This window comes from Manis pentadactyla, chromosome 1 (genome assembly GCF_030020395.1).
Source record: "Manis pentadactyla isolate mManPen7 chromosome 1, mManPen7.hap1, whole genome shotgun sequence".
Classification (NCBI taxonomy): Eukaryota; Metazoa; Chordata; class Mammalia; order Pholidota; family Manidae; genus Manis; species Manis pentadactyla.
This window is the reverse complement of record NC_080019.1, coordinates 177152515-177172299: the sequence shown is the minus strand read 5'-3', so window position 1 is coordinate 177172299 and position 19785 is coordinate 177152515. Positions and strand designations below refer to the sequence as shown.

Here is a 19785-nt window from a genome sequence, read left to right as displayed (position 1 = left end):
TGTTCTTTGGCTTGATCAAGACATCAGCTTTATCCAGTCTAGTCCCCTGTAGTTGAGTGTTTTTCAGAAGAACCCTCTGCATAATGGAAATATTACTATGTCTGTGCTGGCCAACATGGTAATCACCAGCCACTGTAGCCATTGAGCATTTGATATGCAGCTAGTGTGACTGAGAAATGGAGTTTTTAATCTTATTTAATTTTAACTAATTTAAATAGCCACATGTTGCTTGTGGCTACCATATTAGATAGCATAGAGACAGTGTATCTTGTCAATCATTTTCTTGCCAGCAACTTCAATAAACTGGCCCCTTTGTGCAGAATTCATCCCAAGAACACTCTACCTTTGATCCATATATTTGTTCCCACAACAGTGTTTGAGCACTCCTGGAGGAAATTATTCAGTGGTTTGGACTGGCGACATTACAAATCTGTTGTCTCCTGTCCCACTTAACTTGGCCTCTAGACTGCTCACCCTGCTTACTACCCTCTACCATCCTCACAGCAAGTTCCTTCAGCAGTACTCTCTGCTTTTAGTTTCTCTTTCTTTAAAGTCAACTTGCTGAAAGAGTAAGTAGCAATTGCTGCCTTCATCCCCAGCCTCTGTCCTCCATCTGTCTGCCAGAACTTCCCTGGCAAAGGTTGTCAGTGACTTCCCACCAAATTTGGAGCTCTTTTCGGACCTCATCTAATTTGACCACTCTGCTGCGTGTCATGCTGCTAGCCATCTCTCCTTCTTGAGACTGTTCATTTCCAATCCCTGACCTCCTGGTCAATTTTCTCTGATCACTTCTTAAATCCTGATTATCTCACGTGCTTTCTCTTGATCTTCTCCCTACTCTCCATGCCCTGGTTTTCGTTCTCTGCCAAGTATAAGCTAATAACTCACAGGTGCTTATCTCCAGCCAATAACTTTGAGTGGGGTTCTGGATACCCATATCTAACTGCCTGATGGATACTGCTATTTAGATAGCAATAGATGCTCTCATTCTCCCCTTCCGATTTTACTGTCCTCTATCTCAATGAATGGTTCCCCCATTTGCTGCAGTCAGTAATCATCTGAATCATCTGTAGAAAATAACTGAGAGGGTCTACACAAGTGTGGCTGAGGAGATCCAGAACTACGACAGCTAGAGAAGGGTGAGGAGACACTATGGAACAAAAAAAAGGAGCCATCGGAGAAAGAAGAATTTTGTATTTATCTGGAGATCTTAAGGATATCATCTTTTAGATCATAACAAAGATTCTTTGCTTGAACGAAATTTAGGCAGGCTTCTGATTCCTAGGCCTATCTGTGTACTTCCTTGTAAAATCCAGTTTTAGGAAGAACCTTGCTAAGTCCGTTTAACCAGACTCCTCTACCCTCGCTACCTGATCATCTTTGAATGTCTGATCAGGCTCCTCATGCTTCATTATCCGCCCCCTGCTCCGAGTAATGTCTGGTCCCACTGGCCTGTCTTCAGCAAGAATCCTATTAGGCTGGTTTAGCCAGGATCCCCCCTACCCCTGATGTTTCCTCTTAGTGATCTTCCATCCACTGACACTACCCCCCACAAGCCCTGCTTCTTGGCTATAAATTCCCACTTGCCCCTGCTATTTGGAGTTGAGCCCCATATCTCTCCCTCACTGTAAAATCCCTTTGCAGTCCCATGCCTATCTCAATAGCACCCCTGCCCCTTGAGTAAAGTCTTCCTTGAATAAAGTCTACTGTGTTTTAATAAGTGTCATTGAATTTTTTTTTCTTTAACAGTTATTAAAGAGAGTTTCTGTTATAGGGCAGTGATGGTTTTCCAGGAGTTTTCATGGCCTAGATGATATTTCTGTTAAGACTAGCTTGCTTTGATTTCATCTTTACCATGTACCCTATTATATATAAATATACAGTACATAATTATGTATATTTATATACTAAATATATGATGTCTGTAAGTTTTATAAAATATATAACATATACTACATGTTATATGGAATATGATCTATTAAATATATATGAAACATCATATAATGTAAATTGTAAATTTCAAATGTAAAACATTGTATGTTCATAAACCAGCTCCTTTGAAGTACAAGCCATCAGACTACAACACCCAATACCAACTACTGCTGTTGTTATTCATCTTCTTCCTAGATGTCCCCTTATTCCCTGAAGATCTGAGTACCTGGCTTGCCACAGCCATCTTCATTTTTCTTCCTTCTCTCCCAAGTCCTAAGTGCTGGGCTGGTCATTGTGATGAGTGGGGCCAGGGCCCAAACCTTGGGACAGCTGTGCTGGCTACAGGGAAGGTGGAAGGTGTGCTGGTAGGGAGCTTGTGAACTTGGCTGAGCACAATTTCCACCAACCTGTCTGGGTCCCCAAGGAACAAATAACCTGGCACTTATGAGTAGTTCAGTAGCAAGAGTTAGGAGAAGCCGCCTACCATCAAGTTTCAGTGAACAGATGCTGCATCTACACTGCTGGGCATGAATCCCAGCTCTGCCACTTACTAGCTATGTTGGTATTAGGCAAATTACTTAACATCTCTGGGCTTTAGTTTCTACATCTATAAAATGGGGAATCATAATAAGACCTAAAGCAGAGAGTTATTGTGATATTTAATTTAATATTTACCAAGAGCTTAGAACAGTACCTGGCACAAGGTAAGTGCCACAACTCAGTATTTATCACATAAATAAAATAAGCAGTGAAACAGAAATAGCTTCTGGATAATGTTCTCCAGAGCCTTTTCTTATCCCTTTTTTGTCTTGCTCTCACTCACACATGCCTTCTCCCTCCCCACAAGCTAAGGCAGCAGGTCATCAGCCTTGGAGGTGGAAACTGCTGTTTTAACCTAAGTCAGTGAAGTGATCAGTTAGAACACCCACAGGCCTCACATTCACGGACTCAGCAGGCTCCAAGCTGCTAGCAGAAAACACAATCACTAACTGGCCTGCCCAGCCAACATTACTCTGAGGGAGTCTCTGGAGCACTGAGTGCCCCTCAGCCACAGCAGGCATCAGGACAGTGGCCAAGGGCCTGGGGTGTGGCCATTTGGAGGAGGTGAACTCGTGGCCAGGCTGCTTAGCCAGGGGTAGGCTCAGCTCACCCTCCCGGTCTGCCCCACACCAGGACTGGGGTGGCTGCTCCTCAGTGCTGAGGGTGGGGACAACGAGCAGCAGGAGGGGGTGGGACCGGAGAAACGATGGGCTCCTAGTCGTAGGACATGTGGCAGGAATCTTGGCTACCCCCTGTTTACAGATGAAGAAACGAAACTCAGAGAGGAGCAGCGATTAGGGAAGATCTGAGTTCTGTGAGGTCTGGCACTTCTAAAATCTCTTTTTTTTTTTGGTGGGGGAGGGGCTTTTCGAGAAAAAGAATCCAAATCCAAATCCCAAATGCCCATGGCCACTATGCCACCACTCATCCGGAGGAGAGTGTGGTGGAGACAAACACTGCAGTGGAAAGGGAACAGTGGTCTTAACCTACTGTAGTTAAAATATGTGACTTCTGAAAATTTTACCAGAGCATAAGACGCATGCCCACATTGTCAGGGCCCCTCATGGAGTCTTGGAAGGGCCTTGAGAATGGCTTGTGCAAGTGAGAAGCCCTGCAGCTCAGCTTCGGTGGCGTCATGGTAAACTGACTGATGAAGCCAGCTGAAGGTCCCTGCAGTGGGTGATGCCAGGCCTGGGGTTCCCAAGGCTCCTGGTAAGCAGCGGCAACATGTTCTATAGGTGGGCTCGTGGGGCAGGCAGTGGAGGGCGAGAGGCAAGGTAGGGGACATGGAAACCATGGCTCCCTAATGCAAGGAGACTTTGAGAAGCCCTTCAACAGTTTCCTAAAAGCATGAGAATGCCAGAAATGGGAGCAGAGAAGACCAGAAGAGAGTATGTGTGGAGCAGAGGAATAAGACTCAGGGGCATCAGAGCAGGGACTTTCCTTTGGCAGCCCTGGTGCCTCTGGACAAGCCAGTCTGCTCTACCTCGTTCATCCAGTGCCCCGGGTGTGGGAAGGTGGTGGAGGAGGGTGCACAGAGGGGTGGGTAGGCTCCCTCCCAGGTGGGGCCTGCCATCAGCTGGGATACCTGTTCCCAATCATGATGTTCCTTCTTCTCCAGGAAAGTGTTTTTTGTGTGTGGTATTGTGCAACCCTGGATAGAAAGTGAGTGAAACCCACCAAGTCTCAGGCCTCGGCTTATAGTCAGACTCATGGGGAGATAGCAGAAGGATTCTTGGATTTACAAAGCCAAAAGGTTCTTACCAGAGAGCAGGAGGGCCATCATACAGAGAGTGCCACTCAGTCCCATGGTGCTAGAATTAAAAAAGAAAAGATAAAATTTGATTAGGAAGTGAAACCAAAAACCAAAATGTGACAAGTGGAGTTTGGGATTCACTTAGGCCTGTGGGTGTGGCAGAGACCGTACTATGTGTTCACCAAGCCCACTTCCTCCTCCTCCTAGCTCAACAGATAGACTCTATTTCCCAGCCTCCCCTGCAGTTCGGTGGGCCATGTGACTGGGTTCCAGTCAATGGGACTGCAGGCAGAAAAGACAGATGTTACATCCAGCTCCCCTGCTAAGCCCTCCTCTCTTTCCCTCCCACCTTCCTGGGTGCAGGGGACCCACAGGAGGAGTCCAGCGCCTAGAGGAAGGCAAAGCCTCACTATGAAAGGAAGATAGTTTGCCAAACAAATTAATAAAACAGCTCTCTCCTCCTCACAGTGATCCACACTGGACTGTGACATGAGCAAAAAGTAACCTTTTATTGTGTTAAGTTAATGAAGCTTTTGGGGTTGGTTTATTGCAGTAGCTAGCATTCCTTACCTTGACCAATACAATGGGTATGACTGGGCAAATGGAGAGTGTTTATGTTTAGAAATCAACTTGCCTTTGGTTTCCCTGTGGTGCTCAAAATTGAATGTGCATAAAAATCATGTGGGAGAATGTGTTGAAGCAGTTTTCCGGGCCTTGTCTGCAGATACCCTGACTAAGTTGGGTGGCACCCATGTCTAAGACACTCACAGGTAAAGGTGATGCTAGTTGTGGAAGGGCCCCACTTTGAGGAGCACCGCACTTCATCTACATGATGGAGCCAAGGCAAATGGCAGGCATTGCTTTATAACCTCTGTATTCTCTTTTTTCCTCTCCCTCCCACTTGCCCCAACTGAGATCAAAAAGGTTGTACAGTGGCTCACAGGAAAGCATAGAATAAGGAAAGATGACCAACATTAGAAACAGGTGAAAAGCAAACCAAACACAGGAATATAAAACGGAGCCAAGGGCAAGGCTGATGCTACATGTTTACCACAGAAATCAGTCCACCCTGCATGGTGCAGCTCACAGGTTGGGCTTGTAGCGTTTTAACAGCCAAAGTGGAAAGGGAAACCTACTTGATGAATTAATATATAGATCTGTCCATAAAATATAAACAAAACATGCTCAGGAGAAGATGCACAACTATTCCTGATCCAATAGTAGAAATTTCTTCCTTGGTGGGGAATCGTCTAGAAGCCATTCCCGATCCCTTTGGGCTATGCTACACACCCTTCTCTCTGCTCCCATAGCACCCAGCCCAGAGCTTTGGGCTAAAAGCATCTGTTACGTTGCTTCCCTTCTTGACTTGATTGCATACCCTCTTCTTTCTTGATTAAAAATTTTTGAATAGATCATCCTGCACATGGTACTAACTTTAAAAGGTAAGGGTGATACTTAGTGGAAAGCAAGCATCTCTCCCATCCCTGGTCCCTGTCTAGTTTACCCCATAAACATTACTGAAGTGACCACTGTTTCCTCTTCATATTTCTTGCCTCTAGTTGCAGGTATTTTAGGCAAAATCAATGAAAACATGGGCTCATATTCTTTTTTCATTTTATTTTTAAACATGAATGGTAGCATACCATAAACAGCTTTACACACTTACCAAGGAGATTTTGTTCCGTATCTGCACTTGCCAATTATCCTCATTCCAACATTTGCATATTATTCTGTTGCATACTATTAGATGGCAATAATTTATTTTACTAACCCTTATCAATGGACATTTAGGTATATCCAGTCTTGAGCTGCAGGGAAAAACCATTACTATATACCAAATCACAAACATGAAAGTAAGCTATCTCCCCAGAAGTAGAATAGCTTGACCAAAGGGCCAAAGAGTTATTGCAACTTTAATCTTCATAGATATTGAAAAATTGTTCTCCCCTAAGATTATATATGTCTGCTCCCATCAGCAGAACATCAGCATAATTATTTTCACATAGCTGTTGTTGACATCATATGTTTTCTAATTTGTGATCTCTACTAATAGGGAAGGTTAAATGACATCTCATTGTAATTTTTTAAAATCATTTTTTGTTGTGGTAAAATACATATAAAATTTACCATCTTACTCATCTTAAAAAGTGTACAGGGGTATTAAATACATTCACATTGTTGTGCAACCATCACCACCATCCATCTCCACAACTCTTTCCATCTTGCATTCCTTAAACTTTATACCTATTAAACAGTAAGTGCCAGTCTCCCCTCCCACCAGCTCCTGGTAACTACCACCCACCTTCTGTATCCATGAATTTAACTACTTTAGGTACTTCATATAAGTGGAATCATACAGTATTTATCTTTTTGCAGTTGGCTTATTATTTCATTTAGCATCATGTATTCAAGGTTCATCCTTGACTGTTGTGAATAATGCTATAAACATGGTATATAGTATCTCTACCCTGCTTTCATTTATTCTGACTATATCCTCAGAAGTAAAATTACTGTATCATATGGTAATTTTATTTTTAAACTTTATTTTTAAATCATATTTTGAAGAACTGCCATACTGTTTTTCATGGTAGCTGCACCATTGTATATTCCATTAACAGTGCATAAGAGTTCCAATTTCTCCACATCTACCAACATTTGCTTTTTCTGTGGGGCTTTTTTCTATTAATATCCATCCCAATGGGTGTGAGGTGGTTCTCACTGTAATTTTAAAATAAATTTCTTTTATTATGAGTATGAACATCTTTTTAAACATATAAAAATAATATTTCCTGTTCCAGGTACTGTCTATATATTTCTCTTGCCTTTACTTAAAACAGTTATGTATTTTATATTTAAAGAATTATATTTAAAAAATTATGTTTAAAAAATTAGTGCTAATTTATATTTTAAAACTATTTTTAAAATTGGTACTAATTAATAATTAATTATATTTTAAAAATTTAAATATAATTTATATTTAAAAATTAGTGCTAATTAGTAACTAATTAGAAAATTAGTGCTTTGTGACAATAAGTTGCAAACATATTCAATTGCTTGAAGTATATGGTAGGTGTTCAACATATGAACCTCATGCTGACTCTCAGTTGCTCTCTCCCTCTCTTCCAGTGATTTCAATAGGTTTCAGAGCTTGGGAATTATCTGTTGGTCCAAAGTTGACACCCCTCAGTGGTAGAGCCTGAAAAGAGAGTTCTCTGTTTGATTCCTGCGCACTTCCTCATGCAAAAGCACCACTAACATCCTATTTGTCATAGCATCTGAGGACTGGGAGACCTTTGAATCCGAATTCCCACTTAATATAGGAATTTCCCACTGTTTGCAAACTAAAAATCAGTATGCTTGACCTGACCACAGTTTTGTTTTGTTTTGTTTATTCCCCCTGGAATGATGTATAGGGCAGGAACACAAAATCAAATTATATGTTGCTATAAATTTAACAAATAACCTTTAATTCAAATAATCAGATGAAATCACTATGGCCCTGGGAAATCTCGGACAAATGGTCCTTGTAATTCACGCAGTGGGGAGGAGCCCTGGGTAACCCGAGGAAGTCAATACCATTTTTGACTTCTCTATTTGGAAACTCTCTCTTCCCCTGAGTGAGACGCTGCCTCTCCTTAACTGCCTATCATCAATACTAGTGTTCTCTGGAACTACCCAAAGTGAGCCCAACACACTTCTGCTGAAGCCCTTCAAGATCTGGGGGCAGCGATCACATCCCTCCTCACAGTCCCAGCTAAGCCACGACAGTCCTAGGCCTCACTAGCATTAATCTGGGGAGTGTAGGCCATCCTGGACAAACTGGACACCACGCAGTTTGTCAGAGATCCTATTCAAATATAGTGCTAAATACTTGAGATTGATATGATCCTTTTTTATAATAAACTATAAAGGCACCATGTAAAGAATTTCTTTCAATACCAGCCACAGTGTAAGTATGAGGGCAGTGGGTTGGGTCAAAAAGTCAATTTCTTCAATGTTGTTGGCTCTGAAGAAGAACAGAAATGTCACCACCCCCTCAGGAATGAGAGCTCAACCACAACCACGAGTCACTGCTTTCTCCAGAGGGCCTGAGAAGCAAAAACTTATTTTTGGAGGGAGCGAGCAAGAAGGGGAATGGAAAAGGAAAGAACCTAAGTATTTACGGGGGCATCCTGAGAGGAGGCTTCTGTCAGCTCTGAGCAGAAGAAGGTCTGTAGGTAGGAGAGCCAGTCAAAGACCTGAAATGAGTAGCCTCCGTGGAGCTGGAGGTTCACTTCAGAACCAAGGAAGAGCACCACAGCACCGCAGGGACTGACGAAGATGGTGAGCGAGCAACAGCTGAAGGACTAGTGCTACTAACGTTACTCGCAAGGGGGAATTGTTGCCTTCATGTTACAGACGAAGAAATGGAGTCTCAGAGAGGTTAAGGAACTTGCTCTAGCCACCTGGCTAGTAAATGGTAGAGTCGAGATTTAAACCCATGTAGCCTCGGCTGCATTCTTTTTAACACTGGTGTAATTCCTTTGAAATTTACAGCCAGTTTCAGCTATGCTGTGGAAACAAGTAGAAATGATTCTGATTCTACCCACTCTTGGGGCACATCCCCAGGGCCAGGTGTGGTGGTGGCTCCTAGAATCAGAGTTTGATGCTCAGGGAGACAGGCTGGAATGGGGTTGGAGGGGGCCAAAAGTGTCCCTTTGCATCAGGGGACTTCCTGTCCTGAGTGTCCACTCATTCCAGAATTACTGTTTGAGCACCCATTATGTAGTAGGAAGATAATATTCCTTACCACTCCAGCCCTGGAATGGGCATCCGTTCCTGGCCTGGGCTTAGCTTTAGGCACACCTTACTGTGTTCACATCCAGCAAAGGGTTGGGACAGCGGAGTGCAGGTATGATGACACAGAAAGGGAGAAAAGGATACTAAGGCAGAAATTGGGGAGCAAAAGGGAAACATAGTTTAGAGTATTAGTAGTGATCAGGATATCAGGAAAAATGCTTAAAAGTTTGCTGGTGTCTATGAAAGGTTGTTCATTGAGACCATCTCTCATGTAAACATTCATGGAATTTACTCAGTGTCAGGCTTCTTCCAGAGGTTGTGGGGATATAAAGATGTGTAAGCCTTCATCCCTCACCCAGTCCTAAGCAGAAAGAGTGTCCACATATAACTACAATGCACACTCCAGGACTGGTGGAGAAGGTGTCAATGTTTACCTCCTCCAGGCACAGAGAAAAAGTCTGTGCTCCAAGCAAAGAGGAGGCACCACAACCTCCATGGAGGGACTAGGCCAGCCTTAGCCCAGGCTCAGGGCCCAGCTGTTTGCCTTGTACCAGCTCAGACTGTGCCCGGACAAGCCAGGCATGCTGGCCTTGTACTGTCTGCTGGGCCAGAGAGTGAAGTCCCAGGGGAACACAAGCTGCCTGAGGTCGTGGCCCGCCTCTGGTGTGACAAGTGGCATGAATTACTTCTCAGAGCACTAAAACCTGAAGCTATACCTTTAGAGCAACTATTATTACCTGTGAGGTACTGGGAGGAAGAGGGTAGGCTTATTTCCTTTTAACAAATTATCTGAACTGCAAAGTAAGGAGGTGTTGGAAATTGAATATATCTGAATTTTAACAAGGCTTCTGACAGGATGTCTCATGATATGCTTGAAACAATATGGAGAAAGGTGTGATGGATATTAGTTACTTGGCTGAAAACTTCTGCCCTAATACCATTCATTCATTCATTCCTTTGCTTACTGAGTCAGGCCTTATGTGAGGTGCTGGGAATGTAAGGATGAGCAAACCCAGAAGCAGCTCCTCTTGATGTGATTGCATACATTTCAGTAGAGGAGCAAGATAATGATCAAATAATCACACAAATAAACGTACAATTATAACAATGATAAGTGCCACAGCAGAGAGGTTCGTTGTGCTTTGGGAGGCTGTAGTAGGAGTAGTCTAAACAGAGGCTTGAAGAGTGATGTGGTAGAATAAAGATGGACACATATTCTTCGCTGCTTCTCCCATGAAGAGGTAGAGTCTCTTCTCCTGTCCTTGAATCTGAGCTGGAATAAGAGATATATTTGACTAATAGAATGCAGTAGAAAGGATGTTTGGGATTTCTGAGGTGAAATCATAAGAAACCTTGCAGCTTCTGTCTTTCTTGGAATTCTCTTTCTGGGATGCTGAGCCACCAGGTAAGAGCTGCTCTGAGACCACCACACCAGAGAGACCAGGTGTAGCTATTTGGGTCAACAGTCCCAGCTGGGCCCAGCCTTCCAGCCATCTCTACCAAGTCACCAGATATGTGGGTAAAATCTTGGATCCTCGAGATCAGAAGTCAGCCAACTGCAACCTGCAGACCAAATCTGGCCACCGTCTATTTTTACAAATAAAGTTTTATTGGGATGCAGCCATACTCATTTATTTAATTACTGTCTATGGCTGCTTCTGTATTACAATGGTAGAGATAAGTAACTGGGACAGGATCGTATGACCTGCAAATCTGAAATATTTTCTATCTGGCCTTTTATAAAAAAAAATACTGACCCTTGCTCTAGATCAGCACTGTCCAATAGAAATACAATGCAAGCCACATATATAATTTGAACATTTTTAGTAGCCACATTAAAAATTAGAACATTAAAAATTTAAAAGAAATAGGTGACGTTAATTTTAATAATACATTTGATTTAGTCAATATATCTAAATTATTATCATCTCAAACATGTAGTCAGTATAAAAATTATTAATGGCTATTTTGCATTCTTTTTTCCATACTAAATCTTCAAAATCTTTTGGGTAGTTTACACTCACAGCACATCTCATTCAAGACAGCTACATTTCAAGTTATCGGTAGTCAGTATGGCTAGTGGCTACCGAGTTGGACAATGCAACTTCAGATCAACTCCATTCACTAGCTAACACCAAGTCAGCTCAGTTGATGCCATGGAGAAAGGAAAAACCACTCAGAAACCTGCTCGAATATCTGACCCCCAACATTGTGAAAGAGAATAAAATAGTCACTATTTTAAGCTACTGAGTTTGGGGTCACACACCCATAGGTAAACAGACTGGCTTGATAGGTGCTCAGTAGGTGAAAGAAGTAGCCTAGAAGGCCACGCACATGTACAAAGGCACCGAGGCAGGAGAGCACATGAGAGAAGGTGGGTGTGGCTAAAAATAATAGAGAGGTGGGAGACAAGGCTGGAGAGGTCAGTGGGGGCCAGACCATGCCTTTCTTATGGGTCAGTTAAGGATTTTGGTCTTTATTCTGAGATCAACATGAACTGCTGAAGGAATTAGATGAGGGACATAATCAGGTTTGTATTTTGAAAAGATGACTTTGGCTGTTGTATACCAAATGGATAGTAGGGAGGACAGAACAGATGCTGGAAGACCAATCAGTTGGCTACTGCAGTCACTCAAATGAAAAAAAGATTGCTGTTTGGGGCAGCATGGTGGTGGTGGAAGTAGCAAGAGGTGAATAAATTCAAGCGATTTAGGATTATAATCAACAGGATATGGTGATGGATTAAATATAGGAGATGAGGACAAGGTATTGACTAATTGATTCATTTGATTGATTCATTCAACAACTGGATGTCAGAAATTGTTCTTACTTAATAGATGGTAGATGCTACAGGGCTCTGATTTTTACTTTTTCACTTTCACATATTTAGTAAAACCATGAATGAAAGCAAGAGGATACTTTTTCTTTCAAATGTGCAAATGACACAAATATAAACCAGACAGCTATTGGTCAGTTGGTCAGCTGAATTAATATTCATAAAGCCTGACAAGAGAATCTGATACCAACATGAATAATCTCATGAGGTGAGTGTAAAGATCTCTACTTCAGTTTTAAACTAACAACTGTTAGATGCATAGCTACAAAGAAGAAATGTCTATCCAGATTCATAGGAGGAAAAGGATGTTTTTATTCACTCCCTGATATTGTAGGTTAACCAAAGTGTTAAAATAAGAGTCTATTCCCCTCAGTCACAAGAAAGAAGGAGCACAGCACGGTGATAGCATTTAGCTTTCCATTCTCCCGATAGCAAGTCTGTGTACAAGACAGATGCCTGGTTCTTCATATCTAGAATTGGATCTTTCTGAGTCAAGGAGCACCCCCTTTTCAAATTATCAGTGGTCTTGGAAACCATTTTTAACCTTATTGCTGAAAAGTGCCTACAGGTAAGCATACTGCAAAATTTGACACATACCTCTCTGTGAGTCTGTGCGCATCTGGTCAAGGGCTCTACCTGCCACAGATCACACACAAGACTCACTAAAAGGCATCTATGCTGATCCTGGCCCCTAATGGAGCCCCTTCCTGTTCTCTCAGAACCAGAATAGTGGTCAAAGAGAGAAAGGGCAAGGCTTCAAGGCCATGTTTCAGTGTTTCAAGGGTGCAGTTGGAGGGGATGTCCCCCTGTCCCCGTCTGCCTCCTGGCCCTGAGATAGTGCTTGGAATCCCCAGTTACTCATCCCTTGGCTGAGGCATTTTTGAAAGCCCCTGTGAAAATGCAAATGGTGGCTAGAAGGTAGGAATGCTTTTCTGTTTTTAGCTTTTAAGAGCTAACTTCAAGTTGATTTTTCTAAATAGGTAATGGAACTCAGAAAGGAATCATGCTCATGAAAGGTGGGAGAACAGGGAATGGGATGTTTCTCATCTTGATAGGGAGATGGGACGCGCCGAAGACTCGCTTTTCTTCCTCTACACATATCCAAAATGGCGTTTATTTCAGAAACCTCAGCCTGGGGGTAAGCCTGTGTATAGTTTGGAAACAAGTGTCTATATTAGGTTAGAGTTGAGGACTGCATCCAATACAGGGTTGTGTGCCCAGTCCATGGCCCATCCTTCCTTCCTGCTCCTCCCACACTGCTAACCTGCCTGACAATGAAAGGTGACTTGTCGGCACTTGCCTGGACTCCAGATAACTTCCCAGGAACCTCCCCACCACCCTCTTGCTTGTTTCAGATGGGTATTGTTCTAGCTCTATCTCTTCACAGCTTCAATCTCCTGCCCCAGAGACTCTTAAATTCAACCCAACTCATTCTGATGTTTGAAACATGGTATTTGAACCTTGATTTTCTCCTAAAGATTCTGGCTTGGCTCATCTTTTCATCTTGTATGTTTTTCTCTTCCCACCCTAGCCTCAGCTCCATAACCTCCAATCCCCACCCCGTCCAGGAGGGGACATCTAATATCCAGGGATTTGAGAGTAACCAAAATATCAAGCTCAAAGACATAGCTATTAAATACTGAGCACAATCACAAAGAACCCCTTTCTTCCCTCCAAAGCACTTGCTATATGGTCATTTTTAGTGTGACTACTTAATACTGTTTTTCTACTAGGCTAGAAGCTTCTAGTGTAGGGACCATGTCTTTGATGATCCCTGTAAAAAACCCAGTGACTGGGATATAGTAAGCACATAGCACAAATGATTGAGCAGAGATTTATACATCAGAACACATGAATGAATAAAGATTCATGAAAGCTTCCATCATACACAGGACAGTGCACATACATAGCATTAATGGTGCCTGCAGCAGCGAACAGAAGATCTAATACAGAACTATAAACTTGTGCACATAATTAAATAGACTTATTTTAGTCCAGAGCCTTAGTCCCAAGATTGAAGTTGCACGTAAGAGGAATAGGCCATGTCCTTAGTTATTACAATTTGAGGGAAGTGGGAAGTTCCCTTAGCCAAAAATTATTTTCACCTGTCTCTCCAGAACCTTAACTATTAGTGGAGGCACTATTTTAAGCCTATTTGCAAAATGCAAATATGTTCATGGTATACAGAACACGATAAACCACTGCCTGGGCTCTATTTTGACCTAAAACTATTTCTTCCCAAATGAGCTATTGGTCTCTGGTGCCAAGAGGGGCCAATACTGGGATGGAGCACTTAGATGGGAAGAAATGGGGAAAAGTTTCTGGACAGAAGGGAAAGGCCATGCAAGAAAGCAGGGGCCACTGCAGACTGTGGGTTTTGCCCCCACCCTCTGGACTTCCCGCTGGCACAGGGGCTCAGGCAGGGCCAGCAGCCTTGGAGCAGCTCCTCCTGGAGATACTGGAGTCCCCAACACTCCAGGGCCAAGAGTGGCTGCTGATTCTTCGGTAAGTGGCCCCTTCTATTTGCTGCCTGTTCTTTCTCTTAGCTCATCAAAGCAGTCAAGGGGATCTGGCTGGGAGAAACATATTTCTGTATCGTCCCACCTCCAATGTAGCCACTCTGAGAATCCAGCCGGATGGCCAAAGGTTTTACGAATGTGCTCCACACTCCTTCTAACCCACTCCCTTGCCAGCCGTCAGCCCCACCACTGAACACCTGGCCCAGATGCAGCTTTATCTTTTGACCACACTCCTCAGGCATATGAGTTTCATAAGAACATACCTGTCACACATGCCCATCCGCAGCAGCTCCCAGAGACCAGATGCATAAGCCTGCGGCATTCCCGAGGAACATGGAAGCGAGACATTAAGAAAAGATGAAGAAGAGCCTTTGTGAGCTCCCCATACTTCCCAACACTCCTTGTAGAGAAAGAAAGAACGTCAGGGCTGAGGCTAGAACTCAAGTGCCGAAAGGGGAACTGATGAGAGAGAAACACCACCGCAGACAGCAGCAGTGCTCTCACTGGTTCCAGATAACTTCTGCTGACAGGTGGGCATTTCCACTGATGGAAATGACTACAGACGCAGTGTCGGAGAGTGAGTGAATGTAAAGCCCTCAGGAAACCCCCCAAAGACAGCCCCCACCACAAATAGGACAGAGACACATTCCCTGACAAAAATCCAGGGGTGCAGCCTTTGGGGTCCATCAGTAAACATTCAGTCCAGTTCAAAAAATGTTTTCCTGGGCAGGCACTATGTGTCTGGCTTGGTGGGGTGATAGCAGACCACCCTCAATCAGAATGAGCCGAAAGAAAGGGTGTTTTCCCTCTCACCTCCCTGCACATCAGTCACTGAATACCTCTCCCTGCATCCTGTTAGCACCGATGAACATACACAGCCCTTATTTTCAAATTATTCTAATCTAATCCTAATTGCCCTAATCTAGAATGTTGCTGTTACCTCTGCCTGCTATTCCTGGAAATGGGTGGTCCTCTGGAGTTTGGGGGACAAGTCACACCCAGAAGTGTGAAAGGTTTGTAAATGCCCAGGGGATCTTCCCAAACCTTTCAGCGCTTAGGCAGGGATGCGCTTCACATATATACTCCTGCCCCAAGTGCATGGCTTCTTTTTTTGGCCTGATCAGGCCCTGCAAAGCCCTGTGCTCAATGTGGGGGGTTATATACATGCCTCTGAGTCTGCAGCATTTGAGCTCAAGAGAGAGTCAGGCTCTTCTGAGCATGCCACCCCCACAGTCTTGGAGCTAGCTATGCCCTGCAGGGCTGCAGAAATTAAAAGTGAAGAAGTGAAGGTTGTATTGCCCTGACTGAGGAGACCCACCAAAGGATGCTGGTGCAGGGAAAGTAGTGGGGCTTCAGAACTGGTGGCCCAAGGTCAAATCCTGGCTTGACACTGGAAGCTGGCAAGTTATTGAGTATCTCCCAGTTTCAGTCTTCTCACCTGTAAAATGTGATTAGTATTGTAATAGCTTCTGTGCTGCATTGTTGTGAAAAACAAATGCTATCTTGCATGTAAATCACCTGGTGTAGAGAATGCCATGCGCCTATTTCGTCTTCATTATCACCTTCCTGTTTTCCTTCTGGACTTTCCTGTTCTCACTTTGACCTTTCCACAGAGATCTTCCTTCTGTCACTGCAAAGGTGATGCTCATTCATTCCCAAACAGGTCTGTAAACCCCTTCACCTTCCATCCAGGGCCCCTTAAACCCATAGAGCTCCTCTGTGGGTCCTGAGCCCTGACTCACAGGGCCTTCACTTCCCCTCAGCCATTCCACGTGCATACCTTGGAAACTTCATCCTTTATTTGGATAGGCCCCACCTGGGGTTTTCCTCTGGATTTTACAATCATATAGCTTTTTTATTTGAATAGGTCCATTTGGTTTCCTTATTGTAACATAAAATCACCCACCTATCAGAGCACAGGAGAATTAACTCACATTCTATTTAGTTTTCAAGTTTCCTGCTTTTTCTTGTACTCAGCAGTTGAAATAAAAGACAGGCTAAATTGGAAAGTCCTGTTATCAAAATATTTGGAATAGTATCTCCCAAACTTCAGTGACTCTAACCTCATATCCATGTAAAATCTGTACTACTTTTAAACTTGCTTTAAGTAAATTTATTTAAAAGAGAATCTTTATGTCAACAGTAAAAAATTTTTTAAAGCAGTATTATTTGCCATAAATAAAGGATGAGTAAAAACAACACATCACAGAGACCTGTGTTCAAACTCTAGGTCCATTAGTTAATACCTGTGTTTTCTTGGGGAAGTTAGTTAACCTCTCTGAGCCTTGGTTTCCTTATAGAAATAATGCTAATGATCTCATAAGCTTGTTGTGAGGATTAAAATAGAAGGACATCTTTATGGTGCCTGTCGCAGATCCTGGCATATAGTAGGTTCTTTATTGTTTTCTCTTTTCCGTATTGCTTCTCTCACTTACTTACTTCAGTTCCTGTTTGAGCAGCCTTCTCAAACACTGTAACATAGAAGTAAAGGGAGACAAGTAGTGAGGCAGGCAGCAGAAATAAAGGACAATATGGTGTCATGGAATTCTCTTACTCTGTGACTTAGAGTTGCAAGGTTGTTTAAGGGAGCTCAGCAGTCATTCCAAGCTCTTACCCAGGCAAAGGCCCCCTTGATGTCCTCTCTGACAGATGAATGCCCAGTCTTTGCTTTTTGGAAAACTCACTATCTGATAAAACAGTTATACAAGAAAAGTCTTCTTTGTAATAATCCCAAATCTCTCACCCCTAACTCCCCAGCCCCATAATTACCATCTAGTTGTCCCTGACATGTTTTCTAGAACTATCAGAATATATATGTTTTTTATTCTGTTATTAAAAAGCCCCCCAAACAGTTGGAAGCAGATTTTTAAAATTTCCTTAATAGTCTTCTTCTCTCAGCTAAATATTACCAGTGTCCTCAACTCTTTCCCATATGAGGTGGTCTGCAGAACCCTAGGTAACTTGGGTCGCCCACTGGCATCCATCTCCCTGAGATCGTTAACACACCTCCTTGCAGGCAGGCTCACAGAGTGGAATGGGCAGTGACCAGATCACTTTCATTAACGAGTCAGAGATCAAATTAGCCTGTAAGCAGTTGCACTAGAGGTTGGCTGACCATGATTTTTTTCTTTTTCTCACATGTCAAGGTAGATGACCCCCCTGGTCCCTTCTTGTTTGTATGTCAGTGTTTGGGGCCAGATTCAGCCAATCAAAATTACTCTGAATCCCATATAGCCATCCAGTATATTAGCCGTCCCTCCCAGCCTTTGAACATCTGATAAGGAGGCCATGCACAAGGGTCATCAGAGCCAAGGATGAAGAGGAGCCAACAGTGATGGTGGTCAACAATCCCACCTGCTGAGAGGAGGCTAAGCAGAATGAAGAAGATCAGCTCTTTGCATTTAGTGAGGAGGAAGTGGATGTCAACCTCAGAAAGCTGCTTTCTGTGTGGGGCTGCTTCCTCTACTGCCCCACTCCCGGATGTTCTCAGATCTGTGGAGGCCCAGGCTAGAAGGAAAAGCAGCAGGAGGGGAGTGGCTGCAGACGGTAGCTGGGTGGGAACAGTCACCTTGCTGATGTCCTTGCTCAACTTTGCCCTGGGACCACATAGTTAGGATCTACTGTAGGAGGCAAAGCTAGAAACCCGTGGGCTTTAGAAACATCCAAACACACTTAGCTGAATTGTTGCTCTAGATAAATGGCTTCCTGTGGCCGTGGTCAAGAGGCAATCTTAAAAGCATTCCAGGTGGAAGTGGTAGCGGTGGTTCCACCATAGGACAAAATAGTTTCCGCAAATAATTGTAGCATTATTTATTGAAATGTTAATTAGCATTTGTTTTTGGAGCTTTCTTGTCACAGAGATTTTTGCAGGGGAGAAAGCATAAGAGACTTGAAGTCAAAGGCACTTCTAGACTTTTGTGAAAGCTCATGGAAGAGACAATACAGGTGTCCCAGAGGGGAGAGAAAAATGAGTGCTTTTGAAATGCAAGAGGAAGGGAGGGAAGGGAAGAGGTATATGGATCCCATCAGCAGTGGGACCCAAACACAGTCCCCCCACTTTCAGTGCTTCCAGGGGGAGAACAACCTCAGGGATGATGGCTCATACCTAGGGAGGCAGTGCCCTTGACTCAGGGAGCCCAGCCTCCGTAGACAATCTCATTCCCCACTGTGGCACAGGGGCAGAGAGCTGCCAGACTTCACAGACCACTGTGGGTTACTTAGTGAGGTTGCTAATGGCAACCAGGACAGACTAGGGAGTTGAGACCCTTCCACTACCTATATATTATGTGATTCCAACTAGATCACATCGTTGAAAAGGTCAAACCATGGAGAGAGTAAAAAGATCAGTGGTTGCTAGGGCACATGAGGAGGGATGAATAGGTAGAACATGGGATTTTTAGGCCATGAAACTGTTCTGTATGATACTGTAATGGTGGATATATGTTCTTATAAACTTGTTAAAACCCATCAAACTGTAGAAAGCAAGGAAGGAAACAATGTTTAAGTATGAATTTTAGCTAATAATAATGTGTCAGTATTGATCTATTAGTTGTAACAAATTTACCATACTGATGTAAGATGATAATAATAGGGTAGCAGGTATATAGAAGTTCTCTGTACCATCTGCTTAATTTTTCTATAAATCTAAAGCTGTTGTAAAAATAAAATCTGTTACTTTAAAACACACGCACATGCACATTTACCACATGAACTGATTCCTGGTAAAGCAACTAAATTATGATGTGACATTTTAGAGGACTTCTAGACTAGTGGGTAGGAAAATTAGCATCAATTTCACAGTTCAAAGGTTCACTTCTCCATGTTGCACACTTGTAATTAAATGTCATACCTAAAACGTTACTGTGAAAAATCTCTAATTTTTTATTTGTACTTTCTGTATGGACATTTTCTGCATCTTTCTGGTGCAGAACTATAGATTTTTATGTCTGTTCCTTAGGTGAATTAAAGAAAAAGCCCCATTGTTTTCTAAGGGCCAGATCAATAAAAAATAGCTTTCAGTTCCATGTTTCAGGAGGAACATTCTTAGAAATGTAGTAAAGTTTCTTTTTTCTTTGAGGGGGAGATACAATCTTGACCTATGCTTAAAAGCAAATTTTATACAATTAAGCATTAGAAGTTGACTTTTTCCTTTGTCTGAGCCAAAATTTTACAGCCTCAGTATTTATACCCTACAAGTGGGTTGCCAATTTAGGGAGAGACTCTTCCTTATAGACTCTAGCGCAGGCTCCCTTTATGCCCTCAGCTGGCTTGTTTCAGTCTCCCTAGATGCCTGGGGGGTAATTTCTTTTATTCACTTTCTCGTGATGCAAATTCACACCCATCATTCATGCATGCTACTAAAGAGGCAACATGTATGTTTCTTTACTTGTATTCGATCAACTTCTGAATACGGACTCTAGGAC

At 43.0% G+C, this 19785-nt stretch overlaps 1 protein-coding gene across 10 annotated transcripts in view; it reads right to left on the bottom strand.

Moving 5' to 3' along the window:
* The window catches only part of CD86 (CD86 molecule), a 53794-nt gene that overhangs the window by 19605 nt on the left and 14404 nt on the right, over positions 1–19785 (bottom strand). For 3 of the 10 annotated variants that reach the window (XM_036883448.2, XM_036883441.2, XM_036883449.2), the window contains exons 1-2: positions 14626–14776; positions 4237–4286 (exon numbers count right to left, since the gene is read on the bottom strand). In XM_036883448.2, the coding sequence (XP_036739343.2) occupies positions 4237–4286; positions 14626–14684 (109 nt within the window). In that variant the 5' untranslated portion in view covers positions 14685–14776. The other 7 variants (XM_036883442.2, XM_036883445.2, XM_036883446.2 and 4 more) reach the window with 7 other exon arrangements.